Below are 24,230 nucleotides of genomic sequence, written 5' to 3'. Positions count from 1 at the left end.
TATATATATATATATACACACAGAGAGAGAAAGATAGAGAGAAGGCCCCTGAAATCCTATCACACCACCTGTCTCACAAACCTTAGACTGCCCGCCTCTGGGCTTCTTTTATAACAGAATACAAAAGCCTAATTTGTTTAAGCCATTCTATCTGGTCTCTACTGGCAGCCCAAATCTGTCACCATCTGATATAGGGAATAACAGCAGCCCCAAGATATTTATATGACGTCACACCCAACACATGGTTTTTCTGCTGATATGATGGTGGTTGAGATTTGAAAGTCACCTTCTAAGATCAAGCCCAAATGAGATGATACCCTTCCTTGTATTTCAAAGCCTATAGATGACTCTCTCTTCTCCCACCCGCTTCCCTTCAACTGGCTCTTCTTTCAGATAAATACATAGGTCTTCCCTTTATATCTATCCTAGGCCCTTCATCAAGGAGGCACTCAAAACCCTTTGTCATAAACTTGGCTGACACAGTGATATGGTTAGGTAAACTCCTTAACAGACCCCACAAACTTGGGGTTTGAGTGTGGTCAGCCTCACTCACGTCCAAGTGTGGGTTCTGCCTGTGAGTTAGCATGCATAAAAATCACCATTTTACGGGGAAGAGAAACCCTGTGTGTGTGTTGCTTGCCTAATGAGGTCTTTGGTGAGAATTGCAGCTTTAAATAAGGTGACCCCATTCTGGTTCCATTAAAGACCAGGCTTTACCACCGAAGCACAGGTACACCTTAATTAAGTGCTTTATGAGCCTGACAGGACAGGCACGAATGGACCAAATGCTGACACCATCCCCAGGCAAATCAAAGCAGCCCAGTGTCCCCATTACACCCAAAGGAGAACAGGGAAATATATTCATCTGGATAAAATATTTCTTTAAAAAATTTTTTTTAACATTTATTTATTTTGAGAGACAGAGACAGATCATGATCAGGGGAGGAGCAGAGAGAGAGGGACACATAGAATCGGAAGCAGGCTCCAGGCTCTGAGCTGACAGCACAGAGCCGATGCGGGGCTCGAACCCATGAACCTTGAGCTGAAGCCAGACGCTAAACCCACTGAGCCACCCAGGTGCCCCAAAATGTTTCTAAATAGAATATAACTCCTAAGTTTTGTGCTTCCTAGGAAATGTTAGTGCGTACAGTCTCTGTTATATTTCTAAACTCTGATTAAAAGAGGTACCAAGAAGGAAAGTTAAATTGTACCTTCCGGCTGCTATGGGATCTTGGGAAAAAATGATGTCAGTGTATTTCCTATTTTATCCTTATGAATCAGGATTTATTAGGCTCTTTGCACTGCCTAATTTTGGTTTCCAAGCTTTTTTTAAATCACTGAAACTTTGGCACTCACCATTCGGTTCCCCTAATTTTTTCCATCCTCATAATCAAAGATCAGGCAACGAAATAACTAAATTGACAAGGTGATTCGTTTTTATTCTAATGACCCCAAAGGAATAGCCTGCGCTCAGTCCTCCATAAATCATCATCACCAACAAAGCTTTGTGTGAGTACGGGGCGGTATCAGATGTACCCCTGCCTCCCTCTCTGCCATCATGGTGCCTATCTGTCAGCTGCGGAGCTGACCAGTGGCCATCAAACACTCACACAGCAATGGGGGGCGAGGACAATGCTGTGTCCCAGGCTTAAGAAAGACACCCAACTCCGTGAACCAGGAGGAAGGAAACAGATCAGAATAAGGGTTATAGGGAAAAGGTTTTTGCAGACAGAAAAAACTGGAGATAGTTCTTAAAGAACAGGGGGGAAATGGATAGATAAATAAAAATATAGAATACTTCAAAATTTGTCACACATCCCCACTCTCAGACCTTCTCCAACTCTGATTCTTGGACGGAACATTTGCAAATCTTCTCTCTTTCACCATTGTGAATCAAATAAGATGTTTTTCATCCAGTTTCAGAAATTATTTTTGATGCCTTGGAATTACGCTTCTCAAGTGACTTTAGGGATTATAATTCAACTACCTTGTTATACAAATTAGGGAAACAGAGATGATGTGAGATGTTCACGGTTTCACAGCAAGATGGGGGCAGAGCAAGGACTAGAAGTGAGGTTTCCTGATTCTTATGTCAGGCTCTTCCCACTCATAGTGCAATACTAGACCCCTGGCTTTCCTGGACCCCTAAATATCAGGCATTTGTCTGGATCTGAATATCTTCAACAGCAGACTGACACTGTTCCTCAGAAGTGCAGGAGCCTAAGTGAGAGGCATTTTCACATTATCCAAGATAACTCCTTGCTTCTGGGGAAATGGCATAAAGTAGAATACACGTAGTATGTCCCACAATTGTGGCAGGTGTAACACATGAATCATGACGTATGTCTTGTGTTCTTCAAGTGAGTCAGCAGCCCGCTCCCAGTGTGCCCCCTCTGGGACTTGCCCTGGGCCACCTGCCACACCGGTAGCCTGCTGGACATGCTTGCTAATAAAAGCCAGTATGCACTGCATAACCCAGGCTCCCATTTAAGAATCAGGAAGCAGCCCCAGCGTCACTCATCATCAGGGAAACACAAATCAAAACCACACTGAGATACCACCTCATGCCAGTCAGAGTGGCTAAAATGAACAAATCAAGAGACTATAGATGCTGGCGAGGGTGTGGAGAAATGGGCACCCTCATACACTGTTGGTGGGAATGTAAACTGGTGCAGCCGCTCTGGAAAACAGTGTGGAGGTTCCTCAAGAAACTAACAATAGAACTCCCCTATGACCCAGCAGTAGCACTGCTAGGGATTTACCCAAGGGATACAGAAGTGCTGATGCATAGGAGCATGTGTACCCCCAATGTTCATAGCAGAACTGCCAACAATAGCCAAAACATGGAAAGAGCCTAAATGTCCATCAACTGATGAATGGATCAAGAAGAGGTGGTTTATCTATACAATGGAGTACTGCATGGCCACGAGAAAGAATGAAGTATGGCCATTTGTAGCAACATGGATGGAACTCGAGGGTGTCACGCTAAGTGAAATAAGTCAGGCAGAGAAGGACAGACACCATATGTTTTCACTCATAGGTCTAACAGGAGAAACTTAACAGAGGACCATGGGGAAGGGAAAAAAAGGGGGGGAAAGAGCTGAGAGAGGGAGTAAGGCAAATCATGAGAGGCTCTTGAATACTGAAAATGAGCTGAGGGCTGAATGGGGGGAGGGAAAGAGAAAAGGAGGTGATGGACATGGAGAAGGGTATGTGTGGGGAAGAGCACTGGATGTTATATGGAAAACAACTTGACAATAAACTATAAAAAAAAAAAAAGACAAAAAAAGAAAAGAATCAGGAAGCAGCCCTGCACAAACGCCATCCCTGTACACATTTGGGGACTTCGGCATTGCAAACGTGACATCCAGAAAGCCACTGTGCCTGAAGGGCAAGGGTCCTCTCCTGTGGGTCCCACAGGTTGTTAGACCACCCCACTCTAAACTGATACCAAACCATGACTTAGTCATGCCTATTATTTTTCTTTTTCACCATAATTATTTTCATACACTTTATCATATGTTCTTCAAAGCACCATCTTCTGGCTGAAATGACCAACAGAGAGGCCCTAACGTTTTCCTGCACTGAGCTTTAGTAGAGACAGCAGTGTAGTATTTGGGCTATTTAAAGTACTTTGGGGTTTCGAATGAACTCAGGTAACCCATTTGGCCACCAACACCAGTGATCATTTTCAATGTCTCTCTGGGAAAAGTGACCCATGAGACTAAACCAACCTTTGGTAAGAACTGGGGCTTTCTAGAAAGTTCCTTCTATTGGAATCCCTGGCTGCCATCAAAGCTGAGCCTGGGTGGCTCAGTCAGTTAAGCGTCTGGCTTCAGCCTAGGTCATGATCTCACAGTTTGTGGGTTTGAACCCCACATCAGGCTCTGTGTAGATAGCTAGCTCAGAGCCTGGAGCCTCCTTCGGATTCTGTGTCTCCCTCTCTCTCTGACCCTCCCCTGCTCCCACTGTCTCTCTCTCTCTCTCAAAAATAAAAACATTAAAAAAATAAAAAGCTGAGTTTAATTCAGTGGAATAAGATTACCTTTACCAAGAAGCAGGTTGCATGGTAAAAAATATATATATATATATGTATACATATATATATATGGGGGGGCTCTGGAGCAATGTGAGTTTGGTGCTGCCTTTACTCTGTAAAATCCAATAGCACTTAACTTCAGAACCTCAGTTCTTAGGAATAATAACATTTATGAGCAATAACAAATTGAAAGTCTCTGGTGAAATTCCTGGGTCAGAACAAATTCTCACAAACAGTTCTACTGACATTTTAGGAGAAAGATAGACTTCTAAGCTTTTTACTCAAGCATGTGAACGGCAATCCCAATATCTCACTGTGCTTAAAGACTATACTGTGTTCAGCATACACATCTTGAACAGTCTCATGTTCAATAGCTGCTCACAATGATGATATTCTATTGAGTCCTTTTTGAGAACAACAGAGCTCTATTTTGGGAAAGGTTATTGGCAGTTAGGGTAACCTCTCACTCTCATATTTATTTATCACAGTAAAGACTACCACAACCAATGGTCAGCAGATATGAGATTGAAGGAAGTCAAGAGCTGTCTTTGGAAACAGCTCCCTGGACATTAACTTTCCTGGTACAAGGCTTTAGGAAGAGTCTTTCTCAGCAGCCTGGCTGGCACGAGTTTCATCTTCTCTAACCAAACAGAACTATGCCATCTTTGTATTTTTAGAAACCTGGAAGATGTGTGTCTAAGCCAACTGGCTCTTTGGTCTTTCCCCAGGACAGGGGGACCTGGCTCTTAAAGACTTGTTGGGAGACCCCATGGTATTCCTGAATGTCAGCAACTAACTTCATCTTTATAAAGCGGAACTTGGATGTTGAATGAACTGGGCTCTGCCTATCAGAAAGAAGTCAGTATATCTTGACTACTCAACAGTGGTTGCCAGAACATCTCATAAAATGTTCTAAGAATCACTAGGTTGAATGTCTGATTTATAACTACTAAAGCCGGGAGATAACGTCAAAGGGATATCCAGGAAACAAATAGGAGCTAAAAGAACTGGACCCTGAGAGAGAAAGAAAGAGCAAGAACTGTTTTCTGCAAAAGATAAAAAATCAGGGACATACAACGTTCTGACACATTCTTACCCATCTATGTCACAGGCCTGAGAACTAGAACATCGCTCTGAGATTGAATGAGTTCCCTGTAACAAAACTCTCACCAGTGAAAAAGCCATTTCTAGAAGCCTTGGGGAAACTCTTAAAATACCAGCCAAATCTATTGAAACCGCCCCTCTTTTAAATGTTGCAAAAGAAAAATAAAGCATAACTACCTATAGCAAACTTTACTTATCTCCAATCTTCATTCCAAAAATAAACACTTAGAAACCACTGTGTTTTAATGGTAAAGAATTCAAAAAGCTCTCAAATGCTTATCCCAAGGGTTGCCTTTATTTATTTATTTTTTTAACATATTGAGGCCAGAACCTCCTGGAAGTCCTTAGTAGTGCTCAGTGAAAATTGTCCTTTTATGGAGTGAGCCATTATTGAAAACACCTGGTTGTGTAGCCAGTCCTTCCCAGACAAGGCTGTGAATAGACAGCTCAGCAAATAGGTAGGGCTAAGCATGTCTCGCCTACATTACATACCTACCCCTGTGAGGGCTCTCCAAACCAACAGAAAACCCCTTCACTTGGTTTAGATCAACTTCTCCCCACTATTACCACCCAAGGACTATAATCTTCTCCATGCAGAGTCAAGAGAAAAGCCAAACATAGGAGTCTTTGGGAACCCCAACTCTACTCACTTGTCTTCTGAAAAACTTTCCCCAGTAATAACGTTCTTCCCTTGGGGCACATAGTTCCAGTATTCTTCCACGATCCCAATGTGGTATGTCCTGGTAACTGCGCCAACCAGCCCAGACAGACCCAGGAATGTGAAGAGACAGACGCAGCCAGCCTGCTGCTTCCGAGGCATTTGTGGATGTAACTCAGGCAAGCAGCCTGCGCGGGAGGCAGCCCTGCCTGTCCCTCCCCCTCACCTGAAGCTAATTATAAATAATGAATGAACAGGGCCCAGCTCCTCCCCCTTAGGTAGCTTGGGGATGGGACAGAGGCTGACAACTTGTGTAAGCAGAGAAAATGATGGCGGGAAGTTGATGATGACAAAACTTTTGCCTGCCATCCAAGAAATGTGTAACTGGCTTATTTATTTACTACCCAAGCCAAACAGGCCTGTTTCTGTGCATTTTGGTGCTCAGCTGTGACATTAGTCATTCATCTTTGCCAGGAATGGTGGCGCAGCAAGTTGGGCTAATGGGTTTCCTCCCTTCTTCTTTTTTCCTCCACACCTATTATAGGAACGTATTAAAATCTGAAAATTGGGCTGGCCTGAGTGGACCATCAGGAAAGTTCCTGAGCACTAAAGAAAGCTTCATCTCTACTGGGAGGGCAGAGGGAGTGATGTAATCATCCTCCGCCATCTCCAACTTGTTTTATGAGGCTACATGAAACAATCAACTCACATCATAAAGTTTATAACAACATTGTAAAACCTCACTAATTCTCCATTTGGTCATGAACCATCTCCCCCAAATTCTCTCAAATCTTACCAGCAAAAATGAGTAGCTCAATCACTCAGTTCAGCCAAAATTTTAGAGGTCATCACCCTCAGTGAGCTGCCTGTGTAAGGATAAATGAAAATGATGCAGGACAAGTACTCTTCAGGTACATGAAGATAAAATTCAGTAGCAGGTCTTTGAGTCAAAAAGGTGAGGGAAGTCCTCATTCTTCTGCGTGCTCTCATCTGTGCCCTAGAATCTTGACAGAGACCTCATCCAACCCTGGAGGAGATCCAATCTGATCACCACCAAGAGTTGCTCACAAGACAACAGCCATGGAATAAGAAGACAGCCTTCTGGTGTGGCTTTGAGGTTGGCAGATCTGTGTTTGAATCCAGTCCCACCACTTAGTGGCATTGGAGAATCACTCGCCCTCTCTAAACCTGGATCTGTAAAACAGGATGACATAGCAGCAAATCTAGATGATCTTGAGTTTGATGACAAGCTTTTCAGTACAACACCAGAGGCACAGTGCATGAAAGAAATAACTGCTAAGCTGGACTCAAAAAGTAAAAATTCCTGCTCTGTGAAAGATGCTGTCAAGTAACAAAAACACAGACTGGAAAATATTTTTGCAAAAGACATCTGCTAAAGGATGGTTACCCAACATATACAAAGACCTTTTAAAACTTAACAACAAGAAAACAAACAACCTGATTAAAAAATGGGTAAAAGATCTCAAGAGACAGCCCATCAGAGAAAATATACAGATGAAAAATAAGATTTGAAAAGATGCTCCACATCATATGTCATCAGGGAAATGCAAATTAAAACAACAATGAGATACCACCACACAACTATTAGAATGGCTAAAATCTGGGACACTGACTACACCAAATTCTACATGTAAACAACAGGAACACTTATTGGGCTGGCCAGTTTGCAGTTTCATATGAAACTAAACATATAAATGGAACATTCTCCAGAATTGAGTACATATTAGGCCACAAGACAAATCTCTATAAATTCAAAAAGATTTTTTTAACTTAAATATACAACACACACTAAACATCTTACAAGTTTGTCAATTACACCTCAATAGAACTATAAAAAAATATACCCTTACCATATGATACAGCAATTATGCTCTTATATTTACCCAAAAGACTTAAAAATGTATGTCCAGACAAAAACCTTCACATGAATGTTTATAACAGCTTTATTCATAATTGTCCAACCTTGGAAGCAACCAAGATATCCTTCAGTAGGTTAGTGAGTAAATAAACTATGGTACATCCAAACACTGGAATATTATGCAGCATTAAAAGGAAATGAGCTAGAAATCAATGAAAAGATATGGAGGAAATTTAAATGCACATTACTAAGTGAAAGAAGCCAGAAAGAAAAATCTACATATTGTATGATTCCAGCAGGATAATTTCTGGAAAAAACAATGCTGTGGGGATAGTAAACAGATCAGGGGTTACCTAGGGTTGTCAGGGGTTAGTGAGGAGGTAGGGGTGAATAGGCAGAGTACAGAGGATTTTTAGGGCAGTGAAAATATCCTATAAGATATTATAATGATGGATACATGCCATTATACATTTGTCCAAACCAATAGGAAGCACAACACCCAGAGTGAACCCTAATGTAAGCTATGGACTTTGGGTGGTGGTGTATCAGTGTGGTTCATCAGTTAAAACAACTGTACCTCCAAGGTGGAGGATGTGGAAAATAGGGGAAGCCAAGCATGTGTGGGAAAGCTCTGTACCTTCCGCTCAACATTTCTGTGAACCTACAACCACTCTAAAAAATAAAATCTATGTTTAAAAAAAAAGATTTTAAAAGATGTCTGCAAAGTTCCTATCATAGTCTGAGGAGAGAGTAGGTGTGCAATAAGTGTTCAATTTGCTCTTCCCCATCCACACCCCCTAAGAGAGATTCCCTCAGCCTCTGCGGTAACAGAATGGCATTCCCAATCTTCTGCTTTCTTTCCAGGTGTCCCAACCGCCATAACTCCCACAAGCCTCAAGTAAGAGAGTCCCTTTTCTTTAAATTATAAATACCTGAGAGATGTGCTATAGCCTGAGTTTTGAATTAACATCCATTTTAGCTGATAAAATACGTGCTGAGTATTGTTTCATAACCAGACTCTTAACATCTTGGATATATTGATTTGTTTTTATGTCAAGACATGTACAGAGGAATTGCCATAGCACATTTCCATTTAACTGAAATCTACTCTTCAATGTGCATTTGGAAGCTTTGCATGAGTTTGTCACTAATAGCTGCTACAGAGGAAGGACTCACCGGGTGAATATGAACATAGCCTCAGGAGAAATAGGGCTTCAGGAGTTCTTGGAATTTGCATATGTCTTAAGCCAAGTAGCTTTGTGTTTATACACTGGAGAAGCAGATTGTTTTATTTTGTTTTGTTTTGTTTGTTTTTTATAAAGCATAAAGTGGTAGAAGGAGAGAGAGAATCCCAAGCAGGCTCCATGCCCAGCAGTGAGCCCAATGCAGGACTCAATCTCACAATCCTGAGATCATGACTTGAGCTGAAATCAAGAGTCAGATGTTCAATCAACTGAGCCACCCATGAGCCCCAGAAGCAGATTATTTTAGGTCAAACAGGCTTGATGTAGCATCAAAAGCGTCATTAAGATATAGTCCACCTGAATTTCAGAGGGGTGTGGGTGCAGAAGAAATGGAGGTATAAATGGCACAGATCAAAAACACCAAGGGTTAACTTTCCTACCTGGGACACTGAATGCATGTGATTGAGTCCCTGAGGAAAGCATCACCTAACTTCTGATTCAAACTGCGGCTTCCAGGAGGATAGAAGAGACCTGGAGACCCAGAGTTGGGGCAACAGATCAGTGTGTTCAATCTCTGTCTGAAGCTAAGAGTGTGGTTCTTGAGGGGCAAAAGAGTCAGGGAAACAGTTTACTGAGAGCAATGAAATCACATCTGGAAGACACACTGAAACTCTTCTTTACCCTAGAACAAAGAAGATGCTCAACAAGGAACTAAACTGCAGAAGAGCTAAAAGAAAGAAAAGTAACTGGTAGAAGTGAATGCAGTCTTCCTACAAGCCTCATTTCTGAGAACCCAAAGTTAAATACAAGATGTGATGGACAGTGTCTAGCATTTGATTAGGAAATCTGTGAGTGATAACATTGACAGATATCTTCAACTCCTCTGGACACAAATCATACATAAATAAAGCAGAGAAACCCAGCATTTGCAAAGCACTGAAAATGTGAGATGACAGTACACTATTTAATCAATATACTCACCAGGTCTGAGATATGGTCATGTTGATGGCATGCACTGATAGAAGAGAAAGATAGTCTTGCATTAAATCCAATTTCTCTGAAACAGAGTACAGGATATTCAAACAACAAAACCGTTCATGGGAGAAGCCAATTCAGAGAAATGGTATTCTAGATAGCCTCAGCTGAGGTGTCATTTTAAATAATAAAGTGTCGAAGGTGAAGTTGGCTATCCCATCCTTTATTTTTTTCCATAAATGCCTTTAATAAACCAGTTACAATATGACAATGGAAAATGTATTTTTTATGAATGTAATTTATTGTCAAATTGGCTTACATACAACACTCAGTGCTCATTCCAACAAGTGCCCTACTCAATGCCCATTTTCCCCTCTCCCCCAGCCCCCCATCCACCCTCAATTTGTTCTCTGTATTTAAGAGTCTCTTATAGTTTGCCTCCCTCCCTCTCTATTTGTAACTATTTTTTTCCTCTTCCTTTCCCCCATGGTCTTCTGTTAAGTTTCTAAAGATCCACATATGAGTGAAAACATATATTTGTCATGTCTGACTTTGTGTGTGTGTTTTTGGAGTTACATTAAATATTCCTTAAGTGATTCTTGATATCCAAAACTCTGATGAAAATTCCCGTCCGTTTTACTCCCCTGCTAGATCATGGCTCAAGGGATCCTCAGTTCCTTGAAGGCACCTTGTTACCTCTCACCTGGAATTCTTTTCTTTTTTTTTTTTATAATAGTCTATTGTCAAATTGGTTTCCATATAACACCCAGTGCTTCTCCCCACAAATCACCTGGAATTCTATAGTTTCCTAATCATTCTCCCTGAGGCCTGAGTGACCTTCCTGAATGCAGATACCACCACACACACCCCACACTGCTTCTGATTTTTCAGTTGCTGCATGGCCTTTAAGATAAGGCTGACAGTTTGGCCTTGACTTTCAAGGCTGGTCTGGTCTGCCTCCTGGGGACTGGGACCTCTCCTCAACATTTCATCCATGCTCTGATGATGATCATGATTATGGCAATGAGTGTGCCCTTCATTTGTGCTTCTGTCGAGACTCTGTGGATGCCTTTGCCATTGCACTTACTACACACATGGAAATCACCTGTTTATTTGTCTGACTTCCCACACAAATACTCAGCATGGTCTTCTAATGGGCAGGGACTGGGCCTTGTTCATATTTGTGTTCCTTGTGTCCCATGTTAAATGGTGAACTAATGCAGGGGTGAATGAATGATTAGATGCGCACCAACATGTGCTCCAGGTATGCTGTGCAGTGGCTTCAATACAAAGCCCTTTCCATGCCTCATCTCATTTAATTATTTAAAAATTTTTAATATCTATTTATTATTGAGAAATAGAGACAGAGCATGAGCAGAGGAGGCGCAGTGAGAGAGAGGGAATCACAGAATCTGAAGCAGGCTCCAGGCTCCGGGCTGTCAGCACAGAGTCCGACATGGAACTCAAACCCACAAACTGCGAGATCATGACCTGAGCTGAAGTCAGATGCTTAACCAACTAAGCCACCCAGGTGCCCCTCATCTCATTTAATTATTAAAACAACCCTATTAAGTGTGCACCATTTTTATCCCTGTTTTCCAAACGCGGAAACTCTGAGGTGAGAAAGGTGAGGTGATTTTCTCAGTGCCCCACAGCTGGTGAACAGCAGAGTTCTGTGAGGCTTTGAAGCCAGGATTCCTACCCAGTTCACTCAGACTGAGAACAGGAGGGGGTGCCCCAGCGATCATGGTGGCCTGCCTCAAACCGAGTGGGACCCACTTTCTTTTTTCTTTAATATTTTTTGTCTTTTATTTATTTTTGAAAGACAGAGAGAGACAGCACAAGCAGGGGAGGGTCAGAGAGAGAGAGAGACACAGAATCCGAAGCAGTATCCAGGTTCTGAACTAGCTGTCAGCACAGAGCCGGACATGGGGCTTGAACCCACAAACCGAGAGATCATGACCTGAGTCGAAGCCGGACACTTAACTGACTGAGCCGCCCAGGCGCCTCCTGGGCCCACTTTCAATAAGGAAACATGACCCCTTGGAAAGGATCCCAAGATGCTCCTCCCACCTCATCCATGCACCCCCGACAGCCCAGGTAAAGCCCTAATTTGTTACAGAACATTGAAAACACCCAAACATATACCGTTCTGCTTCATTCCTCCATCTTAGATCCTGACCTTCCATCCACTCCATCTCTCAGCCCCACTGAATTCTTTCTCATCCTCCAAGCCTCCTAGGCTCTTGTCTCTGAAGGCTTCCTTCGTTGCCGCCACAAGCACCACGCCTTCCCTCCCAGGCCACAGCATAATCCACCCTCTCTTCTGTGCTTCCTCTGGACTTGGTGCACAACTTAACATTTTAATAATATTGTTTACAATATTGTTTGCTTATGTGTCAGTTAGTTTACTAGTCTCTAAACTCCTAGACAACAGTGTCCAACCAGCCCTTAACATCCCTCACACTACACCTGAGGTCTCAAGACTTTTTTATTTTTTTATTTTTTTTAATGTTTTTTATTTATTTTTGATACAGAGAGAGACAGAGCTTGAGAGGGGAAGGGGCAGAGAGAGAAGGAGACACAGAACCAGAAGCAGGCTCCAGGCTCTGAGCTAACTGCCAGCGCAGAGCCTGATGCGGGACTCGAACCCACGAATGTGAGATCTGACCTGAGCCGAAGTCAGAGGCCCAACTGACTGAGCCACCCAGGCGCCCCTCAAGACTTTTTTAAAAGAACAGCAGTTCAGGGACTAGCTCCAGCCTCCACCTGCCCCCCAGGGCCCCTAGTCTCTGCACTCACTCTTTCGAGAGTCTCAGCCCATCCATCCTTTTTGAACCAACTCACCTGGGCTGGGGTTTTGGCCTTCCCCCTCTCTTTCCTGCGTCCCTCCCATGGTGCTAGCTTTCACTTATGCCTCTGCTCCAAGCTCTGAGCCAGTCCTGCCTCAGCCTCATGCCCAGGTCTGGCGCTCAGGCCTCTTCTTCTCTGGATTGGGAGCTTTAAAAGGCATCTTGTTTATCTCTACATCCTCAGCGGTTAGCACAGACCAGTGGTTAGCAGTACCCACTGAGGAAAAACCAATATTAACAACCATAGTATTTCCAATATGGCAGGCAGAATGCTCACTTACTGAGCAGTAAGATGTATTATACCATAATATTCTATGAGACAGATATTTTTGTCCTTATATTTCAGATGGAGAAACTAAGGTTTGGTAAGATGAATGACTTGTCCAAGGTCACATAAGTAGAAAATCACAGGGCCAGGATTCAAACCCCCCTCAGTCTCCCTGTTTCAGAAGCTTTTATTCCAGACAGCCAAACTCAATAGATGTTAGTGGAACTGGACTGGACTGAAAGTCAAAGTGAGGCCAGCAGACCCTTTCAAGGAAAGAAACACTAGCAATATGTGAGAAGTTCCTCCAAACATAGACCGGACCTAAGGATTTAAAAGGAATAGAATATAGAATTTACATGGACAATGAGTCCACCAAATAAAATTCCAGTGATAACATCATTCATTCAACCATTTGAAAATATTTACTGAGCATCTACCTTGTTAACTGTTTTAGTCAACCAGAAAAGAGACATGCATGGTCCCGGCCTTCAACTAGTTTATACTCTAGTGAAGGAGACAGAATATAAACAAGAAGAAAGTTTTAAAGTATTAGCTAAAAATATTAACTAAACATTGTGTTGAGTTGAGTGAACTTCAAGTTCAATGCAGTACGAATGGTGTGGGGAGCATGTCAGGACCGCACCCAGGAAGTGTGTGAGGTGCTTGGGGAGGTGGCCCAGTAGCTTGTTCTGAAGCATGCTTATATTTTATAGGCTGGAATCGAGCATATTAAGGTCCCATCCCTAGAAACTGCACCTACTGCCATCATAAGAAACAGAAAACAATAACAATAAAAAAAACCCTATGTCAGACCTAAGATTCTTTGGTTGAGTTCTAGGAAGAAAGTTAATGGGCCACATCACTGCCCAGTGGGAACTTCCACTTTCAGGCACTCATTTGTTCCTCTACTGGGAAAGTACCAAATGATACCTCACTTCCCACAGGCCTGAGGCAAACCCCTGGTGCCAGAGGCTTAAGAGAGCCAGCCTTCAATCACAAATACAGTCAAAGGAAGAACAGAGAAAACGGACTTCCCTTTATCTCTCAGACTTTGCCTTCTCCTTTTCCACACAAACCAGCACAGATAGGGGAGGTGATTCAGTCTCCTAGTGCCACTTTGATGTATGGATGGGTTCAGGCAGGGCTGCCCCTCAGGTGCCTGGGGCAGGGTAGGAAGGAAGTCAATATAAAGAACTGGAGTGTTAGCGCCATTCTGGCAGCCCATCTTGCACACTCCCACAATAGAAATGTCACATCTGCTAACAGGAGCGATCTGCCCACCAGGCCACCTGCGACAACCATGTAAGAGCAAGTCCTAGAGCCCATAGTGGTATCTGGTTAACCCCATGCACAGCTTCGGGGCTGGAGAGCACCCAAAGAGGTGAGAGGGGATCACAGACCAAAGCCCATGTAGGTTTCTGTCTGGGCTCAAGGCACCCTGTCCAGATGGCAGTGCTAGGCCTAGACAGTCTCAGACGCCAGAAAGAAGCCACCTTTGAGGAAGTTTCTCTAAAACAAGGAACCTCCTAAGGTCCAGGGCTCAGAGCAGGGATTCTGTTGCCAGCTCTAAGGACAGTACTGGGTTCAGTTCTCCCTCAGCTCCAGTGTGTGTGTGTGTGTGTGTGTGTGTGTGTGTGTGTGTGTGTGTGTGTAGAGGAGTGGAGTGGAACAATCTGGCCATTGTGGTCTAGACTTAGGGTTTTTCCATAACATCTTGGTGACCCTTCTAGGCCATTTAGGTGATTCATTCTGAGAAAACTCAGAGCAAAGACCTGGAAGAGACCCACTCCCTGGCTCTTTCCGTGTCACGGATTATCCTTCACCATCTTCTGTAACAACATAATTGTGCCCTCCTATCCTCCATGCTCAGATCTCATGGCCAGCTCTGTTGTAAGTTAGCCTCTAAGTGTTCTTGAGACTTCTGTGTGTGCACACTTCATAAATAAAGAAGACAATGATCTGACAATTATCTGGGTGGTCAGTAACAGATTCCATGGCAACAAAAGTCTCAGGATTCTTTTGAGGACCTGTAATTTTGTGTGTGTATCCAATACTCTCTTAAAATAGATGGGTCCTCCCTGAGCCTTGAGGCTTGTTTTATAATAATCTTGGTTGTGATAGCCTTGATTTATACCAGTGGAGAAAGCTCCATGACCCTTAATCATTAGTGACCAAAGAAGTCTTACAGACTTAGAATCCTCTTGTCTGAGGCCCCAAGGTTTCAGAGTGGTATCTGTGTCAAGGCATTTGGCAAATCAAGATACTATATAGGACTGATTGGTTGAAATTCAATCCAGACTCTAGATTCCCCCATTTTTAAGAGATGGAAAAGCCCCTTTACCTTCACCTACCCTTCTATTGTTCTTCCAGTAATGGCTCAGTAAGGCTGTCCTTAGTACATCCCTGGTGACCTGGCTCTGTGGAATGCAGAGGAGCAGGGCAGGGCACCCAGAAAGGGATTCATCGACTTTCCAACATATTTTCTGGGAACATAGCAGGCTGCTCATCTCAACGCTTCTGAAAAATCCCACCTGAGAAGCAAAGCGCTTCAGGAAGCCCTGATAAATGACATCAAAGATGCTGGGTAACTGTAGCAAATGTCTGGGTGTGGGTGGCTTCAGGAAGTAAATTCCTACTGGAAAGGAGGGCCCCGGCTCCAGGTGGGGCATACCTCACCTGAGACCTCCCTGGGACATAGATTCCCAGGAGAAATGTCTCTGACGATCAAAGCACCTAGTGATTCTGTAGAGAAGATCTTTATAGGTAGTGCTTCAGCTCCCAGGTTTGGGCATGTAGGCACATGTAGTGTGGATTCTGGAGCATGGCCAAGAGTCCCTGCTCTGGTCTCATCATTGATGCTCCAACTCTGCCATCAGAGCCTCCTGATTTGGCTTAAGACTAACACTGTAAAAGTCTAAGTATATCTCATGGTATTGGTCTCAGTGGTTGAGGTTGCCTTCAATGAATGAGTTTATCAGATCCTTTCCTGTGAATAGGTTTCGATTGGGAGGAAAAAGTGAAGAGGCACAAGGCACCTGGTCTTCCAGGAAGAGGTCCAGTAATCAGAAGGAATCCAAGTGACCATCTGGTTCAGAAGTTTCAACCCATAACCCACAGGCCACACTCAGCCTGTGTAGTTGGTCTAGAATAGTGCCTACTACAAATTCTGAACTTTATTTCAAGTAGAATACGAGCCTCCCGGTTAATCATAGATCCAACCATTCTCACTATTTTGCATCTGTTTACTTCATCTGTTTAGAACACTTGTCCTGAAAACTGTGTGTGTTTGTGACCCCTGAATTCTGGTACAAGTTTCCACTCAATGCAAAGTCCTTTCAGCAACATCATGCAGTCCTTCTGTTTTCAATTTTTCACATATTTATTCAAAATATGTGCACTGAGCACCTACTACAGGCATAGAATTTTAGAGCATGAAGAGTCCTTGGAGATGTTCTAGTCTTACCACTTCATTTCACAGATGGTGCAAGCAAGGCCCAGAAAGCTGCACGACTCATGTAATGCCCTAAAGCTGCTCCAAGGCAGGGCTAAATTTAGTTAGAAGCTGGGTGGGCAGAAAGTAGCTGTCTTTCTTGAGACTGCCAGGCACCTCACTGAAACCCAACTACACTTCAACTGTGACACCTCCCCAAATGTGCTTAGTTCAATGATTCTCAAAGTGTAGTCCAGGGGCCTCTGGGGTCCCTGAGATCCTTTCAGGGCATCGGTGAGGTCATGACTATGTTTTTGTCACTCTCATCCTGTCACGTGTGTATGGAACTTCTCCAGAGGTGCATGATGTGTGATACAGCAAGAGATTGAAGGCAGATGCATATATGAGAGTAACAACCTGTCTCTGAACAAGTCAGCCTAACTGTATAGCTATGCCTCCATTCTCGCTAAGTGTTTTTTGGGGAAATACATTTTTATTTAAAAATATGCTATTTAGGGGCACCTGGGTGGCTCAGTCAGTTAAGCCAACAACTCTTGATTTCAGCTCCAGTCATGATCTCACAGTTCATGAGATCAAGCCCTGCATTAGGCTCTGCACCGACAGCACAGAGCCTACTTGGGATTTTCTCTCTCCCTCTCTCTCTGCCCCTTCCTTACTTGTGTGCATGTGCTCTATCTTTGTCAAAATAAACAAACTTTTTTAAAAAGTATTTTTTTATGTTAACATGTAATCTGTTTTATGTTAACATTTAGTATTAAATTATTATATATTTATATATATTTATTATATAAATCAATAGATGGTTTTAAAATTTGTGTTTTAATTTCTAATGTGGTAAATATCAATAGATATAATCCACATAAACTATAGCTTTTTGGGGTCTTTAATAATTTTTAAGAGTATAAAGAAGCCCTGAATTCAAAAATTTGAGGATACTAACTTATTCTGATAAACCTAGCAAAGGAAAATTATAATACTTGAATTTTTCCGACAGGCATATGGTCACATATAAGTCATATAATTATTTTTTTAAAAGGAAAAAAGTGAATGGGATCCATTTTTGCTTCTTAGAAATGGTAGAGGGTGCCTTTCCATGTGGTAGGCCTACGACCGCTTCAGTTCTGCCAAGGATTGATCTGACTTGAGCTGTTCCATCCCCAAGGAATGGGAGGAGCAACCTGGCCCAGTAGTTACTAAAGTATGAAATTAGGGCTGGTGTCACCAGGATTTACATCTCAACCCCAAATCCTGCTCCCCCTGCTTCCATGTTAGCTACAAGTACGAGCATCATGAGGGCCTAGGCCAGAAACCTGGATTCCTCTTACCCTGTCCTCCCATTTTCTACCTCATCCACCGCTACCATCTCCCGGAACAGCTCTGCTACCTTTCCTCTTCACTGCAACAGCTACAGTTGACACAGCTGTGAGCTCATGCTTGGAGATGACTATGTCTTCACTGGTCTTGGGGCTCTTCTTGCCTCCTCCATGGTGGCTCCACTCTGCCTCCACAGTCATCTTTCGATTACAAGAATCTGATCATGATCCATCCTGTTCACCCTTCCTCAAGGCCCTTGGTAATCTGGACCCTGAGGACCAAGCAGCCTCACCACCTCACACACCTCCTGATAACTTTATCCTCCACTGTGGAGAACTCTTTATATGTCTGCAAACCCACCAGGTGCAGTGGGGCTTCAGGGCTTTTCCACAGGGGGTTTGGTGTGCCCCCAAACTGGAATACACTTCCTTCCTGGTTGTCTACCCGACAAACTCCATATCTCAAGTCTCCGCTCAACGCTCTTGCTCTGGAGAAAACTCCAGCTCCTGGAAAGACCCCATACAAAGTTAATAATAGAGTAAGCTTTGTTAAAATAAATGAATGAATCCTTTATTTAAAAAATGTTATTCTATACTATCTATTAAATTTCCCTGCCTTATTAAGTATAGAACAATGAACTGAATTGGTAACTGCCATCCTGCAGAGCCAGTGGTCTTTGCTCTGGACACCAGGCCCCACTGTACATGCTGCAGGGTAGAGATAGTGAGTTGGAATGAATGTTTGTTGACATTAGAACTTGACTCAGAAGTTGGTTTTCTCTTAATATGTCTTTAATGTCCACTGTTTTCTTGTCTTTTGCTTATTTTTCCTTAAAATGGAATCACAGAGGGGAGAGCCAACATGGAGGAGAAGTAGGGGAACCAGAATTTCCCTCGTCTCTCAAACACAGCAGTATCGGAGGTCAGAACACTTGGAACTCCAGGAATCCAGGCTACAGAGTGACAGAAACGTCTCCACAGGTGTTCAGAGATAGCTTGTTGGGACTTATAGCTTCCTTGATTCTCTGCCTGGTCCTTTTTTTTTTTGCCACCCTTGTCATTTCTCTCTTTCTGTAGGCTAAGCCTTCTTCCACCATCCCCCTTTTTCATTTTTTCTAGGGTTGCTTCAATGAACAAATCAAAGCACACCTGATGGAAGGTCCAAAATGGAATCACAGGGTGAGATCAAGATGATTTATGTTTCTAAAGAGGTGATGGAGATTCAGGAGAACACTTATCATGATGAGAGCAGTAAGTAATGTATAGATTGTTGAATCACTATATTATATACTGAAATGAATATAACACTATTTGTTAAGTATGCTAGAATTCAAATTAAAAATTTAATTATAAAAATAAAGAGACAAATACCTTTAAAAAACATGAGTTGTGGGGTGCCTGGGTGGCTCACTTGGTTGAGCGCCTGACTCTTGATTTTGGCTCAGGTCATGATCTCATAGTCATGGGTTCCAACCCCTCCTGCTTGGAACTCTCTCCCTCCGTCTTTCTTTACCCCTTCCCTGCTTGCTCGCTCTCTCTCTCTCTCTCTCTCTCTCTCTGTCTCTCAAAACAAATAAACTAACTTAAAAAAAAAGATTATTTGTAGTTCCAATTAATTGGTTTCTGGTTGTTTCTGTCACTTTAAGGTTAATAACATGATACTTATGAAACTTTTATCATAAATGATGCATGGATATTATTCTTACAATTTTCTCATTTAAAACTATTTTGTAACATTAATTCTGGCAGCATCTTTCTTATGGTGTCAACATGATACAAGATAGGTTTTCACAGGGCCATTGGTCTAATTAAAACAACCTGTGATCTCTATTTCTTATTAATAGAGAAAATTTTGTAGAGAGAATATAATCTGTGGAAATAACCCTTGTCAAACACAGAAAGACGGTTTGTCACATGGTAGTAAGCAATAAATGCTAATTCTTCTCTCTTCCACCATTAAAGTCAAATTCGATAAAACTAAGTGCAAAGTTTTCAGCAAGGCACATAAAGCCCTACTGGTTTGATGCATGCCCACATCTGATACCTGCCCCTCTCCCATGAAACCTTGTGTTCCAGCCGTATGCCTTGTCAGCGGTCCATGGATGTACTATGCCATACCGCCACTCCTCTCTGCCTTTATTCACTCAGTTTCTAGGCTGGCAGTGCCCTTGCTCCACCTGTCTTCCTGTCCTGCCAGACTCAGAGCAGCTATTACCTTCTCTGGAAACACTTCTGGTCTTCCCCAGCTTAGGTTAGCTGTTCCACCTTGAAGTTTCAGCAAAACCTTAAGCTGACCTCTCTCCGAGCGATATGACCTTGAGCACAGGACTTGACCTCTCTTATCTAGACTTCATCATCTGTAAAAAAAGAATAATAATGGTTTCCACCTCACAGGGTTATACGGATAATTACTTGAGATTCCTGTAAAGTGCTTAGAATAGTACCTGGCATGTATTAATTACCCCCTGAATGCTAGTTGTTATATTTATTTTGGTATCGCTTACTATAATGAAAATATCTGCACACTTATCTGGGTATCCATGCCGGTCTTTTTCCTCTGTCTCTGAGAGCCTAGCATACCTCCTAGCAAGTGCCCTGTAAACTGAACTAACTCTTGATATCTATCAATGTACATACATAGCTTTATACCGTAGTAGTCAGCAGAGAACAATAGTAGATGTTCTGATCTTTCTCTTTACATCATCTAGGGTTTTGCCATTTTTAACAGCTATAGACATGCCCATTCATTACCCTTTATGTTTTTATAATTGATTTTGTTATAAGCATCTTTGGCATTAAACAATAAGTGCTTCCCTGTGGCAGCAAGCAATTATCTGGTTAAAACTTATAAACACCTTTATAGCCTTTGAGGGGCATCACCACACTGATCACCAAAGAGACCGAACTAATATACAATTTCTCATGAAACTATTTCTTCCCAAGCTTGTCATCATTGGATTTTATCACTACTTTGTTACTTTAATGGGGACATAATAGTATCTATGAGTTGTTTTTGTTTGTCTGTTTTTAATCACTAGCATGGATGAACAGTTTATCGCATGATAAGATACTATGTTTTTTCCATCAGCAACAAAGCATCTATTCATTTTTTACTACATACAAAGGAGAATCCAAATGGGAACAGTATACACTTTTATCAAAGTTTTCTTCAGATATAAAATTTACCCAACCTGTGTCTTTTCTTTTCAAGATGTACTTAAAACATCTGCTAACACAGAGTTTTCTACGTGGATGGTGTCCCTCTAGTCGGGCAACAGAGTGATACTGACATGCAAGCAGTCCCAGGGCAGTCTTCCATAGTATTCAGTCCTGTGAATTTTTTACTTCAAGCTCTTTTTTTTGACAGGTTGTTTTTAAATAGTTTATTCTTTGACTTATTGAGGGTATATTATGTGGTATAACTGAATTCTTTTCCCTACTGAGATCCAGTTTCTACAAAGCAGATTGGATAAGGACCCTTTTCCCTGCTGTCATACTGTTTCTAGCATGTTATGAAGTTCTACACAATTTTGAATTTCTGAAATTTCTATTCTATTGCACTGATGAATCTTTTAAATTGCAAGTTATATGGTTTCAATTACTGTTACTTTTTTATTAAGTTTTTTATTTTAATTTTTGTATGTTGACATACAGTGTTACATTAGTTGCAGGTGTATAAATAGTGATTCAACAATCTAGACATGGCTCAGTGCTCATCATGGTATGTGAACTCCTTAATCCCCATCACCTATTTTGCCCATCCCCCCCAATCTTCCCTCTGGTAACCACCAGTTTGTTCTCCATAGTTAAGAGTTTATGTCTTGGTTTGTCTCTCTTTTTTTTCCCCTTTGCTCATTTGTTGTTTCTTAAACTCCACATATGAGTCAGTCTCTGATGACTTATTTCACTTAGCATCATACTCTTTACTTCCAACTATGTCATTGCAAATGGCAAGATTTAAGTCTTTTATGGCTGAATAATATTCCAGCTTATATATAAGCCACTTCCTCCTTATCCATTTATCAATTGATGAACACTTGAACTGCTTCCATATCTTGGCTGTTGTAAGTAATATTGCAATAAACATAAGGGTGCATGTTTCTCTTTGAATTAGTGGGGTTTTTTTATTCTCTGGGTAAATACCCAGTAGTGTGATTACTAGATCATAGGGTAGTTCTCATTTAAAAATTTTTTAGGAACCTCAATACTGTTTTCCACAGTAGCTGCACCAGTTTACATTCCCACCAACAGTATATGAGGGTTCCTATTTCTCCACATCATCTCCAACACTTGTCATTTCTTGTGTTGTTGATTTTAGTAATTCTGACAGGTATGAGGTGATATCTTATTGTAGTTTTGACTATGATTTTAGCTGTGGTTTTTTCATATAAGGGCTTTATTATGTTGAGGTATGTTCCCTCTAAACCTACTCTCTTAAAGGGTTTTTATCATGAATAGATGTTGTACTTTGTCAAATGCTTTTTCTGCATCTATTGAAATGATCATATGGTTTTTATCCTTTATTTTATTGATGTGATATATCATATTAATTGACTTGCAAAAATTGAATGATCCTTGCATCCCAGGAATAAATCCTACTTGACTATGGCAAATGATTTTCTTAAATGTATCATTGGATTTGCTTTGCTAATATTTTGTTGAGGGCTTTGCAAAAGTTCATCAGAGATATTGACATGAGGTTCTCCATTTTTGTTGTGTCTTTATCTGGTTTTGGTGTCAAGGAAATGCTGGCTTCAGAGAATGAATTAGGAAGTTTCTTTCCTTTCCTATTTTGTGGAATAGTTTGAGAAGAATAGTTATTAGCTCTTCTTTAAATATTTGGTACAATTCACTTGTGAAGCCATCTGGTCCTGGACTTTCATTTGCTGGGAATTTTTTGACTAATGATTCGATTACACTACTGATAATCCTTCTATTCAAATTTTCTCTTTCTTCCTGATTCAGTTTTGAATTCCTAGGAATTTACCCATTTCTTCTAGGTTGTCCAATTTGCTGGATATAATTTTTCATAATATCTCTTATAATCTTTTATGTTTCTGTGGTGTTGGTTATTTCTCCTCTTTGTTTTTAAAAATTTTTTAATGTTTTTTTTATTTTTGAGAGAGAGAGAGAGAGAGAGCATGAGTAGGAGAGAGGTAGAGAGAGAGGAAGATACAGAATTGGAAGCAGGCTCCAGGCTCTGAGCTGTCAGCACAGAGCCTGAAGCAGGACTCAACTGTGAGATCATGACCTGAGCCAAAGTCAGATGCTTAACCAACTGAGCCACACAGGCATCCCTATTTCTCCTCTTTCATTTCTGATTTTATTTAATTGAGCCACCCCTCTCCTTTTTTTTTTCTTTTTTAATAAGTCTGCCTAAAGGTTTAACTATTTAGTTGATCTTTTCAAAGAACCAGATCTTGGTTTCAATGGTGTGTTCTTTTGTTGTTTTAGTTTCTATTGTGTTTGTTTCCAACCACTATTACTTCATAACATGCTGTACAGTCTATCATGATAATAGGAAACCTTATTACCAATCTAAAATGGTTTTGATGTTTTTGCCCTCATTTCTTCCTTCAGGGGTTAAGAAGTAAGAACAGTGAGAGCAAGAATGGTCAGAGAACCTTAACTTTCTTTTCTGTCTGCAGAATCTGGATCCCTGTATTGAGCAGACTTCAGAAACTGCCGCCCCAGCTGACCTACAGTCTTACTTTGTTTGGAGGACAAGGGCAGTGCATTTCAGGGTGTTACAAAGTTTCCATTTGGGATGATGAAAAGGTTCTGGAAATGGACCGTGGTGATGATGTACAACAATGTGGGTATACCTAATACCACTTAATTGTACACTTAAGGGGCGCCTGGGTGGCTTAGTCGCTTAAGCATCTGGCTTCGGCTCAGGTCATGATTTCACGGTTCATGGGTTCGAGCTCCACGTCGGGCTCTGTGCTGACAGCTAGCTCAGAGCCTGGGACCTTCCTTCAGATTCTGTGTCTCCCTCTCTCTCTGACCCTCCCCTGCTCACACTGTCTCTCTCTGTCTCTCAAAAATAAATAAAAAACATTAAAAAAAAATTTTTGTGCTCCTATGCCTCAGCACTTCTTTATCCCTTGGGTAAATCCCTAGCAGTGCTATTGCTGGGTCATAGGGGAGTTCTATGGATAGTTTAGTGGCACTTTCTACAATAGCCAAATCATGGAAAGAACCTAAATGTCCATCAACTGATGAATGGATCAAGAAGATGTGGTATATATACACAATGGAGTACTATATGGCAATGAGAAAGAATGATAAATGTCCATTTGTAGGAAAGTGGATGGACCTTGAGGGTGTCATGCTAAGCGAAATAAGTCAGGCAGAGAAGGACAGATACCATATGTTTGCATTCATAGGTCTAACAGGAGAGACCTGGCAGGGGACCATGGGGAGAGGAAGGGGGAAAGAGAGCGGGGAAGAGTGAGGGACACAGATCAAGGGAGACTACTGAATACTGGAGACGAACCATGGACT

At 41.8% G+C, this 24,230-nt stretch overlaps 1 protein-coding gene and 1 pseudogene across 1 annotated transcript in view; one reads left to right on the top strand and one right to left on the bottom strand.

Annotated features, from left to right (window-relative positions):
* Nucleotides 1-5,963, bottom strand: part of HEPHL1 (hephaestin like 1) — a 78,216-nt gene extending 72,253 nt beyond the window's left edge. Inside the window, exon 1 of the mRNA XM_029914779.1 lies at nucleotides 5,794-5,963. Within this exon, the coding sequence (XP_029770639.1) occupies nucleotides 5,794-5,963 (170 nt within the window). The remainder of the gene's footprint in view (nucleotides 1-5,793) is intronic.
* A 12,926-nt stretch (nucleotides 5,964-18,889) lies between these two features.
* LOC115272627 overlaps nucleotides 18,890-24,230 on the top strand; it is an 8,131-nt pseudogene continuing 2,790 nt past the window's right edge.

This window comes from Suricata suricatta, chromosome 11 (genome assembly GCF_006229205.1).
Source record: "Suricata suricatta isolate VVHF042 chromosome 11, meerkat_22Aug2017_6uvM2_HiC, whole genome shotgun sequence".
Classification (NCBI taxonomy): domain Eukaryota; kingdom Metazoa; phylum Chordata; class Mammalia; order Carnivora; family Herpestidae; genus Suricata; species Suricata suricatta.
This window is presented reverse-complemented; position numbering and strand designations above follow the sequence as displayed.